This window comes from Microtus oregoni, unplaced genomic scaffold (assembly GCF_018167655.1).
Source record: "Microtus oregoni isolate MIOR12 unplaced genomic scaffold, Mior012 000053F_ref0000044, whole genome shotgun sequence".
Lineage (NCBI taxonomy): Eukaryota > Metazoa > Chordata > Mammalia > Rodentia > Cricetidae > Microtus > Microtus oregoni.
The window spans coordinates 13,889,694-13,917,051 of NW_024543829.1; the positions used below are offsets into that span (position 1 = coordinate 13,889,694).

General features: G+C 42.5%; 1 protein-coding gene across 1 annotated transcript in view; it reads left to right on the forward strand.

Annotated features, from left to right (window-relative positions):
• Agbl2 (AGBL carboxypeptidase 2) overlaps positions 1 to 27,358 on the forward strand; it is a 47,983-nt gene that overhangs the window by 1,869 nt on the left and 18,756 nt on the right. Inside the window, exons 3-9 of the mRNA XM_041637480.1 lie at positions 3,069 to 3,203; positions 5,332 to 5,385; positions 6,859 to 7,044; positions 13,483 to 13,590; positions 14,663 to 14,816; positions 17,526 to 18,308; positions 19,954 to 20,110. Of these exons, the coding sequence (XP_041493414.1) occupies positions 3,069 to 3,203; positions 5,332 to 5,385; positions 6,859 to 7,044; positions 13,483 to 13,590; positions 14,663 to 14,816; positions 17,526 to 18,308; positions 19,954 to 20,110 (1,577 nt within the window). The remainder of the gene's footprint in view (positions 1 to 3,068; positions 3,204 to 5,331; positions 5,386 to 6,858; positions 7,045 to 13,482; positions 13,591 to 14,662; positions 14,817 to 17,525; positions 18,309 to 19,953; positions 20,111 to 27,358) is intronic.

A 27,358-nucleotide genomic window follows, 5' to 3' on the forward strand; every position in this document is an offset into this window, starting at 1 on the left:
GGGGTGTGCACAGGCCTGGGAAGTCAGTGTGCAGAGAGCAAATGTCTCTTTTTTTAAGACAGGGTTACATCCTAGAACTGCATGGTTCATCTGGGCCAGCTGCAAACATGCAGTCTTCCTACCTTTGCCCCCTAAATCGTATTAGGTACTTTTCTATAGCTGTGATTAAAACACTATGAACAACGCAACTTATAAAAGAAATCATTTAATCAGGCTTATGGTTCCAGAGCTGAGAACTCATATTTTATGGAGAAAAAAATACACTGGGAATGGCATGTGTCTTTTTAAACCTTACTCTTATCCCCAGTGACACATCTCTTCCAACAAGGCCATACCTCCTAATCCTTCCCAAGCAGTTCCATGAAGTATTCAAACACATGAACCTTTGGAAGCTATCCTCATTCAAACCATCATACAAGTTAAATGCCTCTTAAAAAGATTTGTTTTTATTTGTGTGCGCATGTCTTAGGGTTTCTATTGCTGCAGTGAAACACAGACCAAAGAACAAGTTAGAGAGGAGAGGATTTATTTGGCTTACACTTCTGCACTGCAGTCCATCATTGAAGGAAGTCAGAACAGGAACTCATCTTGCCAGGACAGGAACCTGGAAGCAGGAACTGATGCAGAGGCCATGGAGGGAAGCTGCCTATTGACTTGTTCCCTATGGCTTGCTCAGCCTGTTTTCTTACAGAACCCAAGACCAGTTGAGTCTAGTAATACACACCTTTAATCATAGGACTTATGAGGCCAAGGCAGGCCAGCCTGAGTTCAAGGCCAGCCTGATCTACAGAGTAAATTCCAAAAAAGCACCTAGAACACCAGCCCAGTAAGGAGACCATCCACAGTGGGCTGGGCCCTCTGTCATCAATCATTAATTGAGAAAATGCCCTACAGACTTACCTGCAGCCTGATTATATAGGGGTATTTTCTTCATTGAGGTTCCCTCCTTTCTATCAAGTTGACATAAAACTATCCAGCACAATGTGTTTCCCTGCATGTATGTATGCTTACTCTGTCCATGTCTGGTGCCTTTAGAGGCCAGAATTTGAGTAACAAATGGTTGCAAAGCGCCTGTGGGTCCTCTGAAAGAGCAGTAAGGGTTAGAAATTTAGATCATCCTCAGCTACAAAAAGACAAGGAATTTCACTATTATTACATATCTTTTGTGTTTGTGAATGTGTGTTCACACATACCATTGTTCCCACGTGGAGGTCAGAGAGCAATTTTCAGGAGTTGGTTCTCTCCTTCCAATATCACCCCCAGTGATTCAACTCAGGTTCTCAGGCCTTGCAGCCAGGACCTTTCCTCCCTGAGCCATTTTCATCTTGCCAGCCAGAAATTAATTTTCTTTTTTTTTTGTTGTTGTTGTTGTTGTTTTTTGAGAGAGGGTTTCTTTGTAGCTTTGGAGCCTGTTCTGGAACTAGATCTTGTAGACCAGGCTGGCCTCAAACTCACAGAGATCTGTCTGCCTCTGCCTCCTGAGTGCTGGGATTAAAGGTGTGTGTCACCACCGCCCAGCCCAGAAATTAATTTTCTAGTGTGACATTTTGTTTTGGTTTTGGTCTTTTGAGATGGGGTTTCTCTGTGCACTGGCTGTCCTGGAACTCACTTTGTAGACCAGAACAGCCTTGAACTCACAGATCCAATTGCTGCCTCCTAAATGCTGGAGCTAAAGGCATGTCCCACCATGTCCCGTGAGTTTTCATTTTTGTTTATTTATTTTTTGGTCTTTTGGAACAGGGTCACTTGTAACCCAGGCTGGTCTCCACCTCAATATATAGCTTTATTTTCTTGTTTATTTTTGCAGTTCTAGAGTGCAAGCCTGGGGCCTTGCACTTATTAGGAAGGTGTTCTACTACTGAACTAGACCTACAACTCCAGATGGTTGCCTTGCACTTATTAGGAAGGTGTTCTACTACTGAACTAGACCTACAACTCCAGATGGTTGCCTTGCACTTATTAGGAAGGTGTTCTACTACTGAACTAGACCTACAACTCTAGATGTTTTGAGACAAAGTCTTGCCATGTAGTCTAGTTGACTTTGAACTTACAATCCTACTTAATCTTTGTCTATCCACTATGGCCAGCTTAATATTGATTGTAATTCTGATAACCTTGTTCAACATTATTATTAACAATTTTTACTTTAGGACTAATTTGTTGAAAAGAGAACTTCCAGTTTGTCAGATTCATTAAGTGTCCTTAGCACAGAAAGGCTTTGAAGCTGAATGTGCCGGTGAATGCCTGAATCTTGGCATTTGGGAGGCAGAGGCAAGAGGATCTCTATGAGTTTGAGGTCAGCCTGGTCTACATAGTGAGTCCCAGGACAGCCAGGGCTTTATAATAAGACCTATATTTTTTTTAAAAAAGGCTTTTGGTACAATGTGGAATATTTACAAATATTTATACTGTGTGAATATATGTCTCTGTGATTGGTTTAATAAAGAAGCTGGCTGGCCAATAGCTAAACAGGTTAAGATTAGGCAGGAGAGCCAAACTGAGAATGCTGGGGGGAAGAAGGGCAGAGACTGGAGTCACCAGTAGAAATAGAGAGAAGCAAGATGAAAATGTACCAAGTCACATGACAAAACATAGATAGGAAATGTTAAAAGTTGGTTAGTAGTAAGCCTGAGCTATTGGCTAAGCATTTATAATTAATATAAGCCCCAGTGTGTTTATTTGGGAGCTGCTGGTGGGACAGAAACTTCTGCCCTCAGTACAATACTTTGCTCCCACTCCAGTACCCGCTTTCACTTGGCTTTGGCTCTCTTAGCATTTCTTAGAACCACTGAGTTTTTCTGCCTTCTGAACATTATTCTAAAACCAACACTATACCATGGTGTTCATCTCTACTCTCTTTCCTCTCTTGCCAAATGGGAATCATTATTCTCACTTTGCATAAATTTCAATGTGAGAGATCTTTTAAGAATGGGATATTATTATAAAAGCCGGTGCTGAACAGTGATGATAAAAGTCATGGTTTGAGTGGTTGGGTTGCTATAGTGATCCCATCCCTAGAGATACTGAACCATTCTACAAACAACTTGAACTAAACCACTTACTCTTAGCCCAGAAAGGCAATCTACCAAATTCTGCTGCTCATCAGCGTGTTTGGAAGACTAGTCCTCGGTACATGTTGAATGGCTCTTTTGGAGAAAGAGACAATTTGATCTCGGACACCTTGGAAAAAGAGACATTTCTATGTGAGTAACCCTTGCACCCTACCTACCCCCACCCAGAAACCTTACTGCCTTGAAACTCTAGGAACCTAAAATAACAAATGTAGGAGAAGTCAAGCAAGCAGACTTTAGATTTTTGGTTTATTTGTTTCGTTTTGTTTTGTTTTTGAAAGGGGTATTGTTTCATGTATTTTATATTTTGTTGTATCCGCGTCTTGGTGATGACTACCAGGTCCCATACGGCCTACTCATCCATGCTTGGAGGGAAGGCTGAAGATTAAGAAAGAGATAGACAACAGTCGTGAGGGCATCCAGGAAATACTGAGATTCGCCTCATATTTATTTCTCATAGCCTTTATATACCTCAATCTAGAAAGGAGGGGGAAGGCAAAAGGCCTCTTTACCAAGATGCAAGAACAAAGTAATTACCTTCTCAATACCCCACACATTAAGAAACCACACCCAGTTCAAACCACCATCATTGGCTTTCTCATTGACCTCCCAATTTCTTCTCTTGTTCCAATTACCTTCTCCAAATCTATTTTGAGCATAGCAATGTCCTTTTTTAACATACAAATATATCTCTCTTTTTATTTAAAAATTTTAATCAAAACAAATTCAAATGCATAGAATATAATGCTAAACATTTTTAGAACAAAAGTTTAAATTTATTTCTAGAATCACAGGTGCATACCTCTGGAACTCACAGAGATCTGCCTGTCTCTGCCTCCCAAGTGCGAGGATTAAAGGTGTGCACCACCACCGCCTGGCAAAAATAAAATCTTTTTTAAAAGATTTATGTTGCGTGTAGTGGGGAATTCCTTAAGTCCCAGCATTTGGGAGGCAGAGAAGGCAAGTCTGTGAGTTTGAGTCCCCACTTCTACTTCACTCTTTTTTTTTCTTAAAGCCCAGGCTGGCCTCGAACTCATGATCCTCCTGCCTCTGCCTCCTTCAGCAAATCCTACCAGTGTGTGCCACCACAACCAGCTATGTCACTCTTTTTAAAGATACTGTTAGTATTATTTCTCATTAATGTGCCATAGTTATTTTACCTTCCTTTTTGATGATTGCCTTGGTAACTTTTGCCTTTCCCATGATTTGAACACAATGATGTAATGATCATATATATATATATATTCCATATAAACATGCACATACACACATGTTAGGGATCAAACTCAGGGTCTTCTGCATGGCAAGCAACTGCTATATCTCCAGCTTTTGACTTTTTGAGACAGGGTCCTGCTATGTAGCCTTGGCTGGTTTAGGATTCCCTGATCTTCCTACTTCTATCCCCTGGGTACATTATAGGATTAAAAGATACACATATATCTTTTAAGATAATGTCTCACTATGTATCTCTGGCCTTAAACTCACAGAAAATTGCCTTCCTCTGCATCCCAAATGCTGGAACTTAAGGCATTCCCCACTACACCCAACATAAATCTTTTAAAAAGATTTTAATTTTGTCAGGCAGTTGTGGCACATGCCTTTAATCCCAGCACTCGGGAGGCAGAGGATCTCTGTGAGTTACAATGTTCATCCTGGTTCTACAGAACAAGTTCTAGGACAGCAGAGCTACACAGAGAAACCCTGTCTTAAAAGACAAACAAAAGGTTTTATTTTTGTTATTTTTAAGTTATGTATATGTGTATGTTGTGTGTATGTGCACATGTGAGCCCTTGATACCAGCGTTGGAGTTACTGAAAACTCGGCTGAACCCCAGTCCATACAAGAGCAGCAGGCTTTCATACCCCCAGTCAGCCCTCCACCCTCTGGCTTTCTTACCCCCAGTCAGCCCTCCACCCTCTGGCTTTCTTACCCCCAGTCAGCCCTCCACCCTCTGGCTTTCTTACCCCCAGTCAGCCCTCCACCCTCTGGCTTTCTTACCCCCAGTCAGCCCTCCACCCTCTGGCTTTCTTACCCCCAGTCAGCCCTCCACCCTCTGGCTTTCTTACCCCCAGTCAGCCCTCCACCCTCTGGCTTTCTTTTATTTTCATGTTGCCATCTTTTCAAATGTTTATTATATCATTTATTAATTATTGGGTAAAGGTTTATACAGAGATTCAGGGGCCCCGTGGGGAGATGAAAAGTGAAAGGAGATGGGAGACAGTGGGCACAAAATAAACACATGGTGCCTCCTTCTTTCCAGGGCCTACCTGTTTGTCTTCAGCGGGGCACACGCAGATAGGCGCTGTGAGCAGAGGTATCGAACTTCAGATGAGTACGGCATGGACCTGAAATCCAGTTTGTCGGTTGCTTAACTATGGTTTTCTTTTTTTTTCTTTCCCTTTCTTTCTTTCTTTCTTTCTTTCTTTCTTTCTTTCTTTCTTTCTTGTGCATCCTTGGCACAGAGAAGCTGTCCTGAAACTCACTCTGTAGACCAGGCTGGCCTCAAACTCACAGAGATCTGCCTGCTTCTGCCTCCCGAGTGCTGGGATTAAAGGTGTGGCCGCCTCTGCCTGGCTACTAAAAGTTTTTTGTTTTGTTTTCAAGATTTATTTATTTATTATGTGTAGTGTTCTGTCTGCACATTTACCAGCATGACAGAAGAGGGCACCAGATCTCACTACAGATGGTTGTGAGCCACCATATGGGTGCTGACTGAGAACTGAACTCAGGACCTCTGGAAGAGCAGTCGGTGCTCTTAACCTCTGAGCCATCTCTCCAGTCCCTCTCAACCTTATTTTTGCTGAACCGGAAACTCACTGATTGGCTGCACTGTCTGGTCGGTGAGCTTTGGTGACCTACATCCCTCTGATGTACCTAAACTGGGATTACAGATGTGCATCTCCATGCCTGTTTCTTACGTGGGTTCTGAACATCTGAATTCACACTCTCATCCTTGCATAGCGAGCAGTGTAATTGGTAATCCCCAGTTAAAGTGGGAGGGGCTAGAGGACAATGCTGGGTGCCGTCCACAAACGTCGGTCACCATGCTCCACAGTCTTGCCTGTGTTCTGGAGATTGCATTTAGGTCTGTGCTTCTTTCTCTAGGTAATTAAGTTTTTTGTGCTTTTCCCCATAATGCCGATAGGAGAATTAAAGTCCTCTTTCATCACCTGAATGAATACAAAATAATAAGGCATGTTAAGTATTATGTAGCCCACTGTTGAGACCCATTAACTTGATTTTTAAAAATCTCGATTATGCAGAATTTTAACTTAATAGTTTATAATTTTATCTGTCATCATAGTCTTTTTTTTTTAACCTTTTTGTTGGTAGGGGTGGTGGTACAACAGTATCTTACTATGTAGTCCCGGCTAACCTGGAACTCTCTGTGTAGACCAGGCTGTCCTTGAACTCACAGAACTGGGATAAAGATGTGCACTACCACACCCAGATTGCTAATGTCTTCATACACAGTTTAACATTATCTGATTGCTGTAGAAGAGCAGTAAAGGGGGCTGGAGAAATGGCTCAGCGGTTAAGAGCATTGCCTGCTCTTCCAAAGGTCCTGAGTTCAATTCCCAGCAACCACATGGTGGCTCACAACCATCTGTAATGAGGTCTGGTGCCCTCTTCTAGCCTACAGGCATACACACAGACAGAATATTGTATACATAATAAATAAATAAATAAATAAATAAATAAATAAATAAATATTTTTTAAAAAAGAGCAGTAAAGCTCTTGAGGTGAAGAGAAAGTTGTTCATTTATTTCTTCTTCCTTTTGGCAGATTCACTTATGCTGAGTTCACCACTTCTTAGGAGCAGGCAGCTTCTTTGTGATGAACTGGATGAAGTGAACCCGCGTTTTCGAGAACCCCGAGAGCTCTTCTCATTTTTCTCTAGCCGAGGGCCACTGCAGGCTCCAAGGTGGCCGATAGAGTGTGAGGTCATCAAGGAAAACATTCATCATATTGGTAATACAACTTGTGTGTGTGTCCCTGGTTCTTTATCTTACTTTATTACTATCGAATGTAAAGTCACATGTGTACATAAATGCACGAGGACATGTTTTATGTGTGTGGAAGCCCGAGATGAGCCTTATTCCTCAGGAGTCATCTCCCTCGATGGCTCTCACGTGGGTCTGACAGCCAGATAGTTCCCCAAACCCACCGCCCATCTCAGCCTTGGCAGCACTGTGTGTTAGGGCTTCCCTTCCAGCTTCTCAGTGTTGTGTGAGGGGATCAAGCCCAGGTCCTCATGCTTCACCGGTAGAGACGGCTCTCTAGCCCTTAAAATTGAGTCTTTCAGGCTGACACGGAAGGCAAAGCAGAGTCTCCCTCTGTAAACGCACTCACTAGAGCATAAACTGGAATGCTTCTGTTTTCAGGAGTCAGAAGACAGCTTCTTAGAGGCCTGTAGGCAGAGATCCATTTGTTAATATCCTGGCCACCCAGACCCGAAATAATCACACAGAATACCAATAGTTTAGCTGTATTTTTAGCTAGCTTTTATATCTTAAGTTAACCCATTCCTATTATTTTGTATTTTACCACAAGGCTTGTGGTTTGCCAGTAAGGTTCCCAGGCATCTGTCTCCTTCGGCAGCTACGTGACTTCTCTCTGACTCTGCCTACTCTCTACATAGATCACATTTCCTGCCTGGCTATATCATGCCCTGCCATAGGCCCAAAGCAGCTTCTTCATTAACCAATGGTATACAGAGGGGAATCCCCCACATCACCTCCCCTTTTCTGTCTGGATGAAAAGAAAAATTTTAACTTTAACATAGTAAAATTACATTTAACAAAACATGTATCAACAAGAATTATAGTTACAATATTTAGTCCATTTACATTTGACAAATCAAGGAAAATATTCTATCATCAATACTATCTTTGTGAGTCTAAAGTTTTATATCTAATTTATCTTTTATAATTATAACTATCTTATTTCAACTCCATCAAAGACTCCAGAAGGATGTAATATTACCTAAGTAAACAGGAAGTGTATTGTAAGCAACTTCCAAAACTCTAGAATTGACAGAGACATCCTGCTGCCTGGACAGTCACCCACAGTTCTTCTGTATCATTGCAACATCCACCTTCAGCCCACAGGCCCAGAGTATCTGGCAGACTTTTCCATGAAGCAGGAAATTTGACAATCTCTTATGCCTTGCACTGGCAGTTTATCAGTTGCTTTCTTCTGTGTCCTGAGAAGGTCTGGCAGTTCTCTCATAAAGCAGGAACCCTGGAAGACTGTCGTGCCTCTTTTAGGCAACCTTAGCAGTCATTTTTCTGTGGGTCCTGCATGTCCAGTTTTCACAGCATACTATCAAGCAGTCCAGCCAAGAGCAGTTTCTTGCCCAGATGGCTAACCAGCACCATAAGGAGCCTCTTCAATGCCCATCTTCCTCTTGGAGTAGATTGAAACTGACAGGAACAGATGTGTCTCGTGTCATGAAAAGTCCTACGTTTTTAAACATTTTAAATGCCATATTCTATTAATCTTTGAAAGGTTTGAAGAATAACTGTCTATCTGAAACATATCTAGAAAACCTAACTGACTACAAGCTTGACTGTTATAGATGATTATCTATTAACCTGTATGTCTTAATTATACATTACATTTTAAATGAGCTGCACAAACACAATACCTTAATCAAGAGCAGAAATATACATATAACAAAATCAGCCTTAAATTTGTATCAATAAGCCAAGATCCATACCAATGAAAAGTATTCATCTCTACAGCATATCCCCCTTTAAATGTAAACAAACATTTATAAACAATAATTGGGAATTTGGGCATAGGCCAAATTTATCAATTCTTATGTCTGTTTTTTAGGCCTTTGTCAGTAGTATTCTGTCACTGAGCTCCACTCTTGGCCTGTGGACTCTGTGATGTAAGTGGTCCTATCTGTGAGCTCTTGGTATGCAGTCTTTTGCATATTTTTTCCAAGACAGGGTCTCACTATGTAGCTCTGTCTAGTGAACAAAGGCCTGAGTTCCATCTACAGCACCAGGAAAACAAAACAAAAGAAATAAACAACCATAAAGCCCAACTCTGCCATCCTCATAAAAAGTTGTAGTGGACTCAAAATAAAGTTAATAGTAAAAACTATATTCTGGAACTGTGGATGGACTTTATCACTTATATCAAGACGGTAAAATGCAGTCAAACCCAGGAGCTTACACAGCTCACAGCAACCTGGGGAACAGACCTGGCCCAGCAACTGGCTGCTTGTCCCAGCCCAGCACTCATGCCATAGTTCACAACCAATTGTAATTTCAGTACCAGGAGGTCTGACACCATCTTCTGCCCTCCTAGGGCACCAAGCATGCATGTGGCACACAGGCATAAAGATATGCAGTAAAAATACACATAAAATAAAAATTAATTGAAAACTGAATTACAAAAACCTTATCACTTCTTACCACCTTGAAGAGATGAAACTGACGTTGTCTTTTACCAAGTTCTTTCCTTCTATGTCCATTATGTCCATGGCTTTTATCAGTGACTACTATTAAAATGACATTTTAATGCTGGGAGTGGTGGTACAAGCCTTTTGTTTCTTTTTTTTAATTGATTTTTATTGAACTTTACATTTTTCTCTGCTCCCTCCCCACTCAACCCTCCCCCCAAAAATCACAGTTTCTTTCTCTCTCTCTCTCTCTCTCTCTCTCTCTCTCTCTCTCTCTCTTTTTGGTCGAGACAGGGTTTCTCTGTAGCTTCGAAGCCTGTCCTGGAACTAGCTCTTGTAGACCATGCTGGCCTTGAACTCAAAGGTATCCTCCTGTCTCTGCCTCCTGAGTGCTGGGATTAAAGGCGAGCACCACCACTGCCCAGCCTAAGTCTTTCATTTCAATTTCAGCAGAGGCTGGCAGAACTCTGTGTGTACAAGGCCAGCATGGACTACAGACTGTGTTCCAGGACATTAAGGACAATGTAGAGAGATTCTTTCTCAAAAACAAAACAAAACAAACCATACAAAAGGACAAAACGGCCAACACTTAAATTTATTGCTGACAAAACTTTATTTTCTCTGAAACAAAGGATGCTTGTTTTATGATAGAATTTTATTTATGATAGAATTTTATTTTTTTAGTATGTTTAGTAGTAGAAACTGTGTTTCTGATACTGGAAAGATGGGTCAGTGGTTAAGGGCTTGTTTTAGTCATGACTAAAAGCAAGTTGGGGAGGAAAGAGCTCAGTCAGCTTACACTTCTACATCAATTTTCATCATCAAAGAAGTCAGGACAGGAGGCTGGAGGCAGAAGCGGATGCAGAGGCCATGGAGGGGAGCTGCTCACCAGCTTGCTCCTTATGACTTGCTCAGCCTGCTTTCTTACACCTCAGGACCAGCAGCTCAGTGAGGCTGGGCCCTCCCCCACCATCACTAATGGGTTGCCCGCAATAGGCTTGCCTACAGACAGATGTTATGGAGGCGTTTTCTCAACGGAGGTTCTCTCTTCCCAGATGACTTTAGTTTGTGTCAAGCTGACATAAAACTATCCAGCATAGAGCTCCTGATTCTCTTCCAGAGGATCCAAGTTCAGGTCAGATGGCTCACAGCTACTTGGAACTCCTGATTCCAAGGGGTCCTCTGCCCTCCATAGGTACCCGCATACTTGGCACACACACATCTGAACACAGTTCCCTTTCTTCCAAGAAACACAGGGTCACATTGCAGCATTTATATTGATCTTTCTGTCATATTTTAAGTTTTATTTTTAAAATTTATGATTGGGGAAAAGGGAGATGGCTAACCAAATATTCCCAATAAGCTGAGTTTGAACCCCAGCATCTTGTAAAAAGTTCGTTATGGTGGCAGACATCTGTAATCCCAGCACTCCCAGGAGACAGAGACAGAGCTGTTTGAAAGCTTGAGGTCTAGCCTTGAATACACAGTTAAAGAGGAGAAGCCAGGGACACCATCTTAAACATGCAGGAGACGAGAACAAACTCCTGAAAGCTGTTCTCAGAGCTCCTGTAATCACACACACACACACACACACAAACACACGCGCACACACACAAACACACACGCGCACACACAAACACACGCGCACACACAAACACATGCACACACACACACACGCACACACAAAAACACACACGCACACACACAAACACACGCGCACACACACAAACACACACACGCACACACACACGCGCACACACACAAACACACACGCGCACACACACAAACACACGCGCACACACACAAACACACACACGCGCACACACACAAACACACACGCGCACACACAAACACACATGCACACACACAAACACACGACACACACAAACACACGCACACACAAAGACACCCACACCCACACAAACACACGACACACACAAACACACGCACACACACATACACAAACACACGACACACACAAACACACGCACACACACATACACAAACACACGACACACACAAATACACACAAACACACAAACACACGCACACACACTTTAAATGATTTTACTGGAGGCCAGCCTGGTCTACAAGAGCTAGTTCCAGGACAGGCTCCAAAACCACAGAGAAACCCTGTCTCGAAAAACAAAAAACCAAAAACAAAAAAAACCCAAAGAGTATACAGCAGGTGACAACTAGTGCTCAACAGATGGACCCACCAGACAAATAACTCTGATGGGGAGCCCCAGTTGGAGATGGCTGTGGCTATAGATAACTGTCTGTCTCTACCTGTAATTCTGTCATGTGCTATCATGAGTTCTCCCTAAAAATAACAGTTTTGAGTATTTCTCCCCTGCTGTGTGTTTATCTCATTCCATCTACTGGGCACACACAGCTGTGGATGGTCAGGAAGATGCTTTCTGCTTATTTGAATAATTCTGATGAATAGTAATAATACTAGGAGATTTTCATTACTCAGTCTGACATAGGAAAGCAATAGCATTCTCAGTCACAGAGACAGTTAATTCTAGACTTCAAAACAAAGTCAAAGCAATCTGGTTGCCCCTGGAGACGAATACACAAGGTCAGTTTCCCAGGTGTTTACTGCTGAATCAAGGTCAGGCTTGACGCCACATCAGGAGACATTTTTTCTCATCAATGGACTTTCTGCACGTACTCCCAACCTCCAAGTTCAGCCAAGTGTTTATTATGTAAGTCCTGAATGTCAGTGTCACTTTCTGCCTGGGAACCCGGACCACTTAGAGCTACGTGCATGACCAAGTGGCTTTCACTGGCTGGTCAGCGCAACCTCCCTTGCCTGAGAGAAACTGTGGGATCGGTTTGGCTCTGATTCTTTTTTTTTTAATATTTATTTATTTATTATGTATACAATATTCTGTCTGTGTGTATGCCTGCAGACCAGAAGAGGGCACCAGACTCCATTACAGATGGTTGTGAGCCACCATGTGGATGCCGGGAACTGAACTCAGGACCTTTGGAAGAGCAGGCAATGCTCTTAACCACTGAGCCACCTCTCCAGCCCCTTGGCTCTGATTCTTATTGTTTACTTAGGAAGTGCTGCGTGGCACTGAAAATGTGATTCATATCTGTCCAGAGGCTTTACTGTAAAAAGGAGAAGTAGGAGAGACGTGCGTGTGCATGTGTGTGTGCGCGCGTTTGTGTCCGTGTGTGTGGTGTGAGAGAGTGTGTGTGCATGCGTATGTGAGTGTGTGTGAGAGTGTGTGTGTGGTCTGTGTGTGTGTGTGTGTGTGTGTGTGTGTGGTGTGAGAGAGTGTGTGTGTGGTCTGTGTGTATGTGTGAGGGTGTGGTTTGAGAGAGTGTGTGTGTGCATGAGAGAGTGTGTATGTGTGGTCTCTGTGTGAGTGTGTGATGTGTGAGAGAGTGTGTGTGTGTGCGTGCATGTATGTGAATGTGTATGAGAATGTGTGTATTGTCTCTGTGTGTGCGTATGCATGCATGCGTGTGTGCGTGCATGCATGTGTGTGTGAGCGTGTGTGTGAGAGTGTATGTGTATGCTCTGTGTGCGCGTGTGTGAATGTGTGTGTGGTCTGTGTGTGTGTGTGTGAGAGAGAGAGCGTTGAAAAGGAGGCGGACCTTAATGTACAGAGGGAGAAGTATGAGAGATGGAGAGAGAAGTGGTATGTAGCCGTATGTAAAGAGATGTAACTGTGTAGAGAGACTGTCAAGAAAGAGCTTATTTAAGATGAAGTAAAAAAGAAGGTTGCCATCAGGAAAGTGTGTGCTTGTTCCTTTCTGCTTAAGGTCAGAACACATGCATTTCTTTATTGCCCTCGATAGAGAAGAATTCTCCTAAGACCCTGCTGCTCTGAGAAGGCATTCTTTTCACTATGCTGGGTGCAGTTCTGGGAGCTGGACTCACGGGCTGCAACAAAGTAATTATAATTTTATCTTAATTTTGATTGTGCCCTGTATATCATTCCTTATTCTGTACTTTTGTAAATATCTTTCAGAGTGGGTTCCACCTCAGCCAGAATACTTCTATCAACCTACAGGAGACGAGAAGATGCCCGAGGTTGTGGGAGAAGAGCAAGGCACAGTTGTCTACCAGTTAGATTCAGGTACTGTCAGTCACAATGGGTGATTGACTAGGATAAAATTACAGCAAGCTTAGTGTGCACAGAGAAGTGGTTTTAATTTTTAAAAATGTATTTCTGTGTCTGTGTGTTTATGGGCACGTGTGCCGTGATGCACGTTTGGAGTCTGAGGACAGCTTAAGTCAGTCTCCTGCACCTTTATGTGGGTCCCAAGGAGAAAACTGGAGTCATCAGGCTAAGCTCCTCTACACACTGAGCCATCTTGCCAGTCCTAAAGATGATCTTATGTCCTTTTTTTATAGCAATCATTTTTTATGAATAAGGGAGGGTTTATTTATGGAAAGAGGCACAACACAGCACATACAGATAGAGGTCAGAGGACAAATTCTGAAAGTCACCTCTGTCCTTCTACCTTGTGGAAGCCAGGGTCTGAGCTCAGGTCGTCAGGCTTGATGGCAAGTTCCTTTGCTTTTGAACCATCTCACTGACCCTAATGGTGATTCCAAGAATTGACACCTGAATGATAAATAATCTATCTTTGCCTGTGTGGAGACCTTGATAGTCATGACTGATCACCTGGACATTTTCAGTAGTCTATTTATTTATTCATCCATCTATCTATCTATCTATCTATCTATCTATCTATCTATCTATCTATCTATCATCTATTTGTTAATTTGTTTTTCCAGGCAGAGTTTCTCTGTGGCTTTGAAGCCTGTCCTGGAACTATCTCTGTACACCAGGTTGGCCTCGAACTCACAGAGATCCATCTGCCTCTGATTCTACCCAGCTCCCTGAGTGCTGGAGTTAAACCACCCAGTCAATACCAATAGCTTATTTTTAATTACTTTTAAGTGTTACTTTATGTGTATGGCTTTTTCCTGCATGAACACCCTGAACTGGAGTCAGACGTAATCTGAGCTGCCATGTGGGTGCTGGAAATGGAGTCCGGCTCCTCTGAAGGAGCAGCCTGTGCTCTTAGCCACTGAGCCATCTTCCCATTGACCATTTAGGGGGTTGGGAGGGCTCAGTGAAGACTTGCTGAATGAATGAATTCTGAGTGAACGCTGCCTAATGGTGTCTTTCTCATTGGCAGTACCCACAGACGGTGCCTACTTCACCAGTTCCAGAATAGGAGGCAAACGAGGGATTATCAAGGAACTTGCTGTTACGTTGCAAGGGCCAGAAGATAATACCCTGTTGTTCGAATCAAGGTTTGAGAGCGGGAATCTGCAGAAAGCCGTCAGAGTGTAAGTGACGGAGTCTGGAAGGTGCGGCTGCAGCGGCTGCAGCGGCTGCGAGGGCGCTATGGGGCTCTCAGGAATGCAGACTGTTTGAGAAAGAGCGGTAGAAGACTTACTAAGGGGACCAAGAAGAATGGAATAATTATGACTAATTTCCCCAGAATGAAACACTAGGTTATTTCTTCTGCTCACAGAAGAAGGAAGAGCTTACGTAAAAGTTCTATAAACGGACCTGCAAGAGGACGCAGGGCAAAGTCATGTGCACCTCATGCTTGACAACCTGAACTCAATCCCTGGATCCCATGTAAAGGCGGAAGGAGAGAACCAGTTCCACAAAGTCGGCCTGTGGCCTTCATAGAGTTGCCATGGCACATACTTGCTTGTACACACAATAGTAATGATATATAAAATTCTAACATTTTTACTAGTAAAAATAATATTCGACATAAAAAGTCCTGTATATAAGGACTGTTTGGTATGTGTCCAAATGCGTATGTGTAATAACACATATTACATGTACAAGTTAAACATGTGCCTCCTCTTGTTTGCGAAAGTTGGGCTCAGTGGCATGTGCTTCTCTGTAGTTCCGCCTACTCAGGCTGTGGAAGGAGAAAGTTTGCTGAAGCCTAGAAGTTCAGTTGGTTATCTGTGTGTTCGAGGTTGGCCTGATTTACCTAGTGAGTTTCAGGGCTATGTGGAGAGACCTTGCCCAAAGCAAACAAAAACAGTTGAACCCAGGGGCTGGAACAACGGCTCAGCAGTTAGGAGCACTTGTTACTCTTGTAGAAAGCCAGGGTTCAGTTCCCAGCACCCGAATGGTGGCTCACAAACATCGGTAGCTTCATTTCCAGGGCATCTGACCCCCCCCCTTTTCTGATCTTCACAGCCACCAGGTACACACATGGTGTATGTACAAACATCCAGGCATAACATTCATACATATAAATAAATCCAAAGAAAAATTTAAATTAAATCCAGTGCCTAACATATATGAAGCATATATCCTACCACTAAGCTATATTCCTGACCCTTCCTTCCTTCCTTCCTTCCTTCCTTCCTTCCTTCCCTCCTTTTTTTCTTTCTTTCTTTTTCCCCCAAGACAGTGTTTCTTTGTGCATCCCTTGCTGTCCTGAAACTTACTCTGTAGACCAGGCTGACTTCTTATTTCACTATGCATTTTCTTAATTATTGGTGTGGTGGATCTTTTTTCCTTGCCTTGTACATTTCCTTTTGTGATTTCATTTTCCATCTTTATTTCTTTGATATTTGGGACAGGATTTGCTATAGCTCTGAGACTGGCCTTAACTTACAATCCTCCTGCTTCAGGCTCCAAATGCTAGGATTCTATGTGTGCATGACTATGCCTAGTCCTTTAATAAAAACATTTCTCAGCTGAGCAGTGGTGGCGCACAGGCCTTTAATCCCAGCACTCAGGAGGCCAAGGCAGGCGGATCTCTGTGAGTTCGAGGGCAGCCTGATCTACAGAGCAGTTTCAGGGCAGACTCCAAAGCTACACAGAGAAACCCTGTCCCCAAAAGACAAACAAAAAAATTCTCTTTTGAAGAAGAGGACATGCTGCACAAGCGTGTGTCAGAGGGCAGCTTGCTAGTCGATGTTAGGAAAAATGTCAAGAAGTTAGCAGAATCTCCAAACATCCGATGCAGCAGTAAACCTGTCTGTTTGGCTTTTAAAAAAAATTGGAAGAATAATTTATTTTTTCTTTTATATATAAGAATTCTTTTGTTTTGTTTTTTTTTTGTTTGTTTGTTTTTCAAGACAGGGTTTCTCTGTGGTTTTGGAGCCTGTCCTGGAACTAGCTCTTGTAGACCAGGCTGGTCTCGAACTCACAGAGTTCCGCCTGCCTCTGCCTCCTGAGTGCTGGGATTAAAGGCGTGAGCCACCACCGCCCGGCTATATTAAGAATTCTTAAATACAATCTTTTCTCATTTTACATGACTATCCCTGTTCCCACTCCTTCCCCTCCTCCCGCTTCCTCCACCTTCCCTCCACCCCATCTCCCCATCCACTCCTCAAAAAGGGTAAGACTTCCCCTGGGGAGTCAACAAAGACTGACACTTCACTTCCAGGAAAGACCAAGGCCCTCCTCCTTATATCCAGGCTGAGCAAGGTGTCCCTCCAAAGAGAATGTGCTCCTAGATGCCAGTTCAAGCACTAGGGATGAATCCTGGTCCCACTGCCAGTGGCCCCACAGCCTGCTCAAGCCTCACAACTGCCCCCCACATTCAGTTGGCCTAGTTTGCTCCTATGCAGGTTCTCCCACTGTCAGTCCAGAGTCAGTGAGCTCTCAGTAGTTTCTGTGGGTATCACCAGCATGGTCTTGACCCCTTTGCTCAAACAAGATTTCCCTAACTTTAAAAAGCCTAGATAACCCAGGCTAGCCTCAAATCTCTGTATAGCCCAGGATGGCTTGCAAATTATGATCCTCCTACCTCAGCCTCCCAAGTGTCTGGATTGTAAGTATGTACAGCTCACAGCGAGACTGGAGACTTTCTCCTCAATCCCACACAAAGTTTCCTTTGGCAAGTTTCACCAGTTTCTTATGTGACTCGGAGGAGTGGGTAAACCAGAAAGGACACAATTGCTGTGGAGGCAGCTGCAGTCAGTCCGTCTTCACAAGGAGAAAACAATATTGACCTGGGTTTGCTTTGAGGGGAAGGTGATGGGGTGTAGAACATTTTTTTCTTTTCGTTGCAGAGGCGTCTATGAGTACGAACTCACCTTGCGAACTGACCTCTACACAGACAAACACACCCAGTGGTTTTACTTTAGAGTTCAGAATACCAGAAAAGACGTCACCTACCGCTTCACCATTGTGAACTTGCTGAAGCCCAAGAGCCTGTATGCGGTGGGAATGAAACCTCTTATGTACTCTCAGCTGGATGCTGCCACCTACAATGTTGGCTGGAGGAGAGAAGGACAGGAAATCAAGTACTACAAGAACAACACGGATGATGGGCAGCAGCCCTTCTACTGTCTCACCTGGACCCTTCAGTTTCCGCATGACCAGGACACTTGCTTCTTTGCACACTTTTACCCGTATACTTACACTGACTTGCAATGCTATCTCTTGTCGATCGCAAACAACCCCATCCAGTCTCAGTTCTGCAAGCTCCGAGCTCTATGCAGGAGCCTAGCTGGGAACACGGTCTACTTGCTCACCATCACCAGTCCATCCAGGACCCCTCAGGAGGCAGCTACAAAGAAAGCTGTGGTGTTGAGTGCCAGAGTCCACCCTGGAGAAAGTAATGGCTCCTGGATCATGAGAGGATTTTTGGACTTCATCCTTGGCAACTCCCCAGATGCCCAGCTCCTCAGGGATACCTTTGTCTTCAAGGTGATTCCCATGCTAAATCCAGATGGAGTGATCGTGGGGAATTACCGGTGTTCACTGGCTGGAAGAGACTTGAACAGACATTATAAAACCGTTCTTAAGGATTCTTTCCCTTGCATTTGGTACACCAAGAATATGATCAAAAGGTGAGACCCCTTTGCTGATAATTCTGTGAATGCTATGAGCCTCAATACCAGCTACTCCTATCTATGAGGAGGATGGCATGGCTTTGGAGAGTCTTGGACTATGGGTACATTTTTAGACATTTAAATCACATCAGATCTTTAAAAGAACATGAGGCATGCATCAGCATATCTGAAGGAGACCCCCCCCCCCCGCATAGCAGGGGTTCCTTCTCAGGCCCCACATAGCTACCTTGGTAGCTAGCTCTAGGAATGTAATCTATTGGTTTTTAGCAACACAGAGGGAACTGGGGAGGAGAGAAAGGCCTGCCAAAACCACATGCTAGAGTGGGCTAGTCCCTTCGATATCAACCATTTCACTTGCCCCCCCCCACCCCTCTGGAATTGAATTTAAGGCTTAATACATGCAAGGCAAGCACTCCGTCACTGAGCATGTTCTCAATTTCATCTCATCTTGTGAGACAGAATGTCTCACTGAATCAGTGGTTGCACTGACTGACTATCGAGCCCCTGGGATCTCCAACCATCTTCTCCATGTTGAGGTTTTAGGCACTCACCACCATGTTCAGCATTTATATGGGATCTGAACTCAGGTCCTTGGGTTTGCATAGGAGGCACTTTTCCCACCGAGCCCTCTCTCCAATCCAGTTATTTTATGTCTGTGTTTGATGCAGGGCCTGGTGTGGAATTCAGTATGTAGACCAGACTGGCCTCAAACCAGATTTGTCTCCCTCTGCTGGGATTAAAGGCTTGTGCCACCATGCTGGGTTCAGTTCTCTCTCTCTCTCTCTCTCTCTCTCTCTCTCTCTCTCTCTCTCTTTCTTTTTTCCTTCCTTCCTTCCCTCCTCCTCCTCCTTCTTCTTTCTTTTTCTTCACTTCTTTCTCTTCTCCCTCTTCCTCCTCCTCTTTCTTTTTGAGACAGAGTTTCTCTGTGTAAACCTGATTGTCCTAAAACTCACTCTGTAGACCAGACTAGCCTTGAACTCAGATATCTGCCTACCTCTGCCTCCTGGGTGCTAGAATTAAGGTGGGCTCCACCATGCCCGGCCACTTGTTTCATTTTTAAGTCAAACAATTGGATGGAAAAGGACAGGGAAATTTTGCTATTCATATAAAATTGTAATCATAATGAAGTTAGCAGTGTTTAAGTTGGAAGTAACAGATACTATGATCAGTACTTTACACATTGGCCCTTTTAATGTTCCCACAAGCCCTATGGGCTAACACATGGTCAATATCCTCTGTTGCATGCAATAAGGAAATTGAGTTCCAAAACTTTGATATAACTTAAACAAGGTCTCAGAGCTCACAAGCAACAGGATAACTATTTGGACATAGGATCTCTGACTCCAGGATCTGAGTCCCCTAATATCACCAAATTTTGCTTCTAATGAAGATAAAGTAGTAAGTTAGCTTGCACTTTTCAAGCCTGTGTGGAAGCAGCTTGAAGCTATCGGATACTAGCACCCATCTTAAAAGAGCTTCCATTCCACTATAGGCAAACACATAGCAGCTAAGATACCAATGCCAGTTTCTAATCACACCTGTGTGAACAGATATGGGAGAACTGGTTTACCATTGACTGATTCTGGGACCACAGGTAGAGAGTGATTTAATCTCTTGAGTTTGGATGTCTGTTTCTCAATAGACTTCTGGAAGAAAGAGAGGTTCTCTTGTATTGTGATTTCCATGGGCACAGTCGCAAGAACAATATCTTCCTGTACGGCTGTAACAGCAACAGTCGGAAGCACTGGCTGCATGAGCGGGTCTTCCCTTTAATGCTAAGCAAGAATGCGCCAGATAAGGTAAGAAGTTTCCAGCTGAGGAATAGAGCACACTTCCTGGAGAAAGCGTCTCATTTGGCTCATTGTGATTAATGTTATTGTCTTTAGTGAATTCGGATCCTAGGTGTCAAGAATTAAAGTGTGGTGTAAGAATTGCTAGATCAGGGACTAGAAAGATGACTCAGGGATTAAGAGCACTTGTTGCCCTTGCAGAGGACCCAAGTTCAATTCCCAGGACCCAAATGGTGGTTCATAACCATCTGTAACTCCAATTCCAGGGGTTCTGATGCCCTCTTCTGATCTCTGAGGGCACCAGGTACACACACAGCACACATACATAGATCCAGACAAAACACTAAAGACTTTTCTGTTTGATCCATGCTGGGGACCAACATTGTCTTGTTTGTCCTAGCTACTGAGCAGAATCTGCAGAAATGGCAAACCTACTCTTGTTTGTTTCAAGAACAGAGGACAACTGTCAGGAGTCGTCCTCCCCGTCCTCCCTGTGGTACCAGGGCTAAAATCAGGTCATCAGACTCAGTGATCCATCGTGCCATGGCAGATCTGTAAAGCTAGGGTGGTTCAGTGATTGCTCACTGGGGATTGCTGATAGTGTGGAGTGTCTTTGCGTTTGGCATCAACCTGGGCCTGTAAAGATGGGCAGGTGCTTCATCACCAGCTACATCCCTAGTCCTTGGATTTCTTTCTGTGGTTATGGAGATGTTCAATGGAATCAAATCGAAGACCCTTATATTAATCCACACACTATGAACACCTGATTTTTGACAAAGAAGTTAAAATTATACAATGGAAAAAAGAAAACATATTTACCAAATGGTGCTGGCATAACTGGATATCAACATGCAGAAGAAGAATGTAAATAGATCCAAATCTATCTCCATGCACAAAACTCAAATCCAAATGGATCAAATAATTCAACATAAATCCAGCCACACTGAACCTCACAGAAGAGAGAGTGGAAAGTAACCTTGAACACATGGGCACAGGAAACCACTTCCTGAACATAGCACAGACACTGAGGGAAACAATTAATAAATGGGACCTTCTGAAACCGAGAAGCTTCTGTAAGACAAAGGACACAGATAACAGGACAAAATGGCAGCCTACAAAATGAGAAAAGATCTTCACCAACCCCACAACCCATCAACAGACAGAGGACTGATCTCCAAAATATACAAAGACCTCGAGAAACTAGACATCAAAATACCAAATAATCCGATTTAAAAAATGTGGTGCAGATCTAAACAGAGAACTCTCAACAGAGAAATCTCAAATGGCTGAAAGGCACTTAAGGAAATAGTCAAGGTTCTTAGCCATCAGGAAATGCAAATCAAAACAACTCTGAGATACAATTTTACACCTGTCAGAATGGCTAACATTAATGACAGCTTATCTTGGAGAGGTTATAGAGTAAGAGGAACACTCCTCCATTGCTGGTGGGAGTGCAAACTTGTACAGCTGCTTTGGAAGTCAGTATGGTGTTTCTCAGAAAACTAGCAATCAATCTACCTCAAAACCCAGTAATAGCACTTTTGGGCATATACCCACAGGATGCACACTCAGACCACAAGGACATTTATTTAACTATGTTCATAGCAGCATCATTTGTAGTAGCTAGAACCTGGAAGCAACCTGGATGCTTCTTAACCAAAGAATGGATAAAGAAATGTACTACATTTATACAATGGAGCGGTAAAAAACAATGACATCTTGAAATTTACAGGCTAATGGACAGAACTAGAAAAAACATCCTGCATGAGGTAACCCAGACCCAGAAAGACTGTACTCACTCATAAGTAGATATAAATCATAAAGCAAAGGATAACCAGCCTACAGTCCACAACCACAGAGAAGCTAGAACACTTATGTAGAAACAAATGGAAGCAGATGTAGAGATCCATGTAGTAGGAGATGGCTTGTTTGCTCCCAGTCACCCAGACCCAAAATAATTACACAGAAACTATATTAATTACAACATTGCTTGGCCAATAGCTTAGACTTCTTATGAACTGACTCTTATATCTTAGATTAACCCATTTCTATTATTCTGTGAATCATCATGAGGTTTTGGCTGCTGGCTAGTGACTTTCTCTTCAGCAGCTACATGGCATCTCTCTGACTCTGCCTTCTTTTCTCCTCCGTCTCTGCTTGGAATTCCTGCCTGGCTCTATTCTGCACTGCCATAGGCCCAAAGCAGCTTCATTAACCAATGGTATGCAGAGGGGAATGCCCCACATCACCTCCCTGTAGTGATAAGAGCAGCAGGGCTGCGTCCCCAGCACCCCGGCTGCCTGGCTAGCTTATGCCCGAAATAACAACCACAAACTGTATTCATTTAATCACTGCTTGGCCCATTTCTATCTAGCCTCTTCTAGGCTAATTCTCACATATTAATTTAGCCCATTTCTAATCATCTGTGTAGCGCCCCTAGGTGCGCTTACTGGGAAGATTCTAGCCTATGTCCATCCTGGGTCAGAGCTTCATCGCGTGTGTCTTCCTGGGAGCTGGGAGCATGGCGTCTCTCTGAGGTGTCTGCTCTCGAGAGGAGAGCTGTCGAGTCTGAGCTCACTTCCTCTTCCTCCCAGCGTTCTGTTCTGTTTACTCCTCCCACCTATCTTCTAACCAATGAGGGCCAAGCAGTTTCTTTTTATTTAACCAATGACCTTCCTCCATCATTTCCCCTTTTTCGGTTTAAACAACAGCAAAAAAAAGGCTTTAACTTTAACATAGCAAAATTACATATAATGAAACAGTTATCAAGTAAAAGTTACAATAATCTTTATCATAACTAAGGAAAACTATAACTATAACTAATTATTCTTAACTCCATCAAAGACTCCAGAAAGATACAATACTACCTAAGCAAACAAGAAAAAAGCAACTTTTAAAACTCTAGAAATGACAGAGACATCTTGCTGCCTGGACAGTCACCCAAAGTTCCTCTGTACCATTGGGGCATCCATCTTCAGCCTTCAGGCCCATGGTATCCAGCAGACATTTCCATAAAGCAGGAAAATTCAAAGTCAGTTCAGTCACTATCTGTTGTGTCCTGCAGAATGTCTTGCAGACTCTTTCATGAATCAGGAACCCCGAAAGATCATCTCACCTTAGGCAAGTACAGTAGTCCTCTCTCTGTGGGTTCTCTGTGTCCAGTTTATGCAATAGTCCAGGCAAGAGCAGTTTCTTGCCCAAATGGCTATCAAACTCCATAACGAGCCTCTTCAATGCCCATCTTCCTCTTGAAGTAGATTGGTGCTGCCAGGAGCAGAGTGTCTCATTGTCATGAAAAGTCCTAAGTTATTAAAACATTTAAAATGCCATATTCTATAATCTTTGAAAATTATGAAGAATGCCTACCTAAAATATATCTACGCACATCTAGAAAATATTAACTAACAAGACTACAAACTTGACTATTATTTATGATTATCCATCAGCAACCTATATTTCCTAATTATACATTACATTTTAATAATGAACTACACAATCATAATACCTTAATCAATATCAGAAATACATATACATATAACAAAATTGACCGTAAATCTCTATAAATAAAGCAAAATCTATACTAATGCAAATTATTCATACCTATATCATATCCCCCTTTAATTGTAAAAGAACATTTATAAACATTTTTGGGAATATGGGTGCAGTTATTTCTCTCCAAACTGCTTCCTGCTGAATGGGGGTGTCGTTAATTAGGTCTTTCATGGTATAACCTGTGTGCTAGTTTCATCTCAGTTGGCAGTTGAGCAAAGCAATTTTCTGAAGGTGTTCACACCAACTCTTCAGGAAGGTGTGGTCCATCATACCAAATCGGAATAGAAGAAATGAACAGGGTCTCATCCTCTGTGAAAACAAAATAAGAAACTCCTTTCCAAAGCATTATGTCCTTAGATCCAAATTTCAAAGTCAAGGCATCAAAATATCTATGTTGGACTAGTTCAGCAGCATTTATAAATAAATATCTTTTAGCATCTGTTGCTCCTTCCTCAGCATTTAAATAATTTAAAGAGAGCATAATAGCATACAGTATCAAAATTCTCTGTGTATTTTCCATCTTTGTGCGCTTTATTTTAACCTCTATTTTGTTTATTTTTACTTTTAACTCTTTGCTTTTTGAGACAGGTTCTCTGTATCTTTGACCTGAAGTAACTCTGTAGACCAGGCTGTCCTTGAACTCTCAGAGATCTGCCTGTCTCTGCCTCCCAGGCATTGGGATTAAAGGTATACACTACTACACCTTGAACTCACAGAGAACTGTTTGTCTCTGCCTTCTAGGCACTGGGATTAAAGGCATGTGCTACCACACCTTGAAGTCACAGAGGTCAATCTCCCTCTGCCTTTCAAGTGTTGGGATTAAAGGTGTGTACTACCACACACAACAACTCTCTTCCTTTTTTTTGTTTTTTGCTTTAAGAATTTTAACTGTTAGTCTGCATATATTTTTAACACGCTGTAAATAATTTAAAAATTTTCTTTGTCTTTGACGCTCTCTTTACTGTATCTCTCTCTGTTTTTCTGACCACATGAGTCTTTAATTTACCAAGCAATCTCAGTAGGACTAAAGCCGTGGCTTTGACGGCTGGATCCAGCCCATTCCTTAGCTTTCCAGCCTCATGGCTGAGGTACTGGCTATGGCCATGTTTACTGCCACAACTCTATGGCGTTTCAAGGTCCCTGCCAGCCAGCAAGCTACAACAGACAACACTCAAGTCCTCTCTCTGTAGCCGGCCCTCCTGCCTCAAACAGTCAGAATTTGCCCTGGCAGGACGGCCCAGAAAGCCAGCATTTTTAAACAGCACAGCTTTTTTCCTGCTATGGCTGCAAACGAAAAGCGTGCATTCAGCTTTTCGTCAACACCATTTAAGTGTTTCGTGGCAGGACCTCTTGATGAGCTGCAGGGTTTTGCAGCTAAAGCTGAGTCAGGAAGCTTAGTCGGTAGATCATGAGACTCTTAATCTCAGGGTCGTGGGTTCGAGCCCCACGTTGGGCACCTTTTGTAGTGATAAGAGCGGCGGGGCTGCGTCCCCAGCACCCCGGCTGCCTGGCTAGCTTATGCCCGAAATAACAACTACAAACTGTATTCATTTAATCACTGCTTGGCCCATTTCTATCTAGCCTCTTCTAGGCTAATTCTCACATATTAATTTAGCCCATTTCTAATCATCTGTGTAGCACCCCTAGGTGCGCTTACCGGGAAGATTCTAGTCTATGTCCATCCTGGGTCAGAGCTTCATCACGTGCGTCTGCCTGGGAGCTGGGAGCATGGCATCTCTCTGAGGTGTCTGCTCTCGAGAGGAGAGCTGTCGAGTCTGAGCTCACTTCCTCTTCCTCCCAGCGTTCTGTTCTGTTTACTCCTCCCACCTATCTTCTAACCAATGAGGGCCAAGCAGTTTCTTTTTATTTAACCAATGACCTTCCTCCATCACCTCCCCTTTTCTGTCTGAATGAAAAGAAAAATTTTAACTTTAACATAGCAAAATTACATTTAACAAAACATGTATCAACAAGAATTATACTTACAATATTTAGTCCATTCACATTTGACAAATTAAGGAAAATATTCTATCATCTATCTTATCTTTGTGAGTCTAAAGTTTTATATCTAATTTATTGCTTATAACTATCTTTCTTTAACTCCATCAAAGACTCCAGAAGGATATATTACCTAAATAAAGAGGAAGTGTATTGTAAGCAACTTCCAAAACTCTAGAATTGACAGAGACATCCTGCTGCCTGGACAGTCACCCACAGTTCATCTGTACCGTTGGGGCATCCACCCTCAGCCCACAGGCCCATAGTATCTGGCAGAATTTTCCATGAAGTAGGAAATTTGACAATCTCTTATGCCTTGCGCCGGCAGTTTATCAGTTGCTTTCTTCTGTGTCTGGAAAATGTCTGGCAGTTCTTTCATGAAGCAGTAACCCTGAAGGACTGTCTCACCTTTAGGCAAGTTCAGCAGTCATTTTTCTATGGGTCCTACATGTCCAGTTTTTACAGCATACCATAAGCAGTCAATGTAAGAGCAGTTTTTTCCCCAAATGGCTAACCAACTCCATAAGGAGCCTCTTTGTTTGATACCCATCTTCCTCTTGAAGTAGATTGGTGCTTCCAGGTACAGATAATGTCTCATTGTTGAGAAAATTCTAAGTTCTTAAAACAGTTTAAGTGCCATATTCTGTTAGTCTTTGAAAGGTTTGAAGAATATCTACCCATCTAAAATGTCTATCTGTAAATCTAGAAAACCTAACTAACATGACTACAAGTTTGACAGTAGATGACTATCTACTAACCTGTTTCTTAATTATATATTACATTTTTAAATAAGCTGCACAAACACAATACCTTAAACAAGAACAGAAATACATATACATAGTATAACAAAATCAGCCTTAAATTTGTATCAGTAGGCCAAGATCCACACAAATACAAAGTATCCATCTCTATATAATATTCCCCTTTAAATGTAAATAAGCATTCATAAATAATATTTGGAAATTTGGGCATAGTTTTCTCCAAACTGCTTTTTGCTTTTTGTTGGGCAAAGTATTTGGGGGGTTTATGATCTTGGTCCATCAAAACACATTAAATTAGTCTGGAAGGAATCCACAGGATCTCATCCTCTGTGGAAACAAAAGCAGAACCTCTTTTCCAAAGCAAGATATCCTTAGACCCAAATTTTGAAGTTAATATACCTTTAAAATATATATGTTGACTTAGCTTATCAGCCTGTACAATGTCTCTCTGTACTTAGCTCATTCATAGTCAAAAAATTTAAAGCAAACCTAGTAATATGCATAATCCAGACTCTGTGTATTTTTCATCTTTATATGGCTTATTTTTCTTTACTCCTTTAATCTGTGGCTGTCTGGATGCTGTCTCTTTAAAGACTCTGTTTTATTTTTTTAAAACCATTTATTATTATTATTATTTACCATTTATTATTTTTATAACCGTCCATATTCTTTATCTCTTTCTCCCAGGCCTATGTACATTTTTTAAACATACTGTTACCAGTTCAGAGGTTTATTTTTGTCTGAATCTGTCTTTATTGTATATCTGTAATCATTTTGTGACCAGGAACACCTTTTTTTTAATGGTAAGTGGGCATGGCTAAGACTAACTCTGTGGTTTTGCCTGTTGGCTCTGCCCAGTTCAACATGGAGAAACCATGTTTACTGCCTCTGACAGCCATGCACCCCGCCCCAGCTCCAGGGTCACAGAGTGGGTCTATGTCACCAT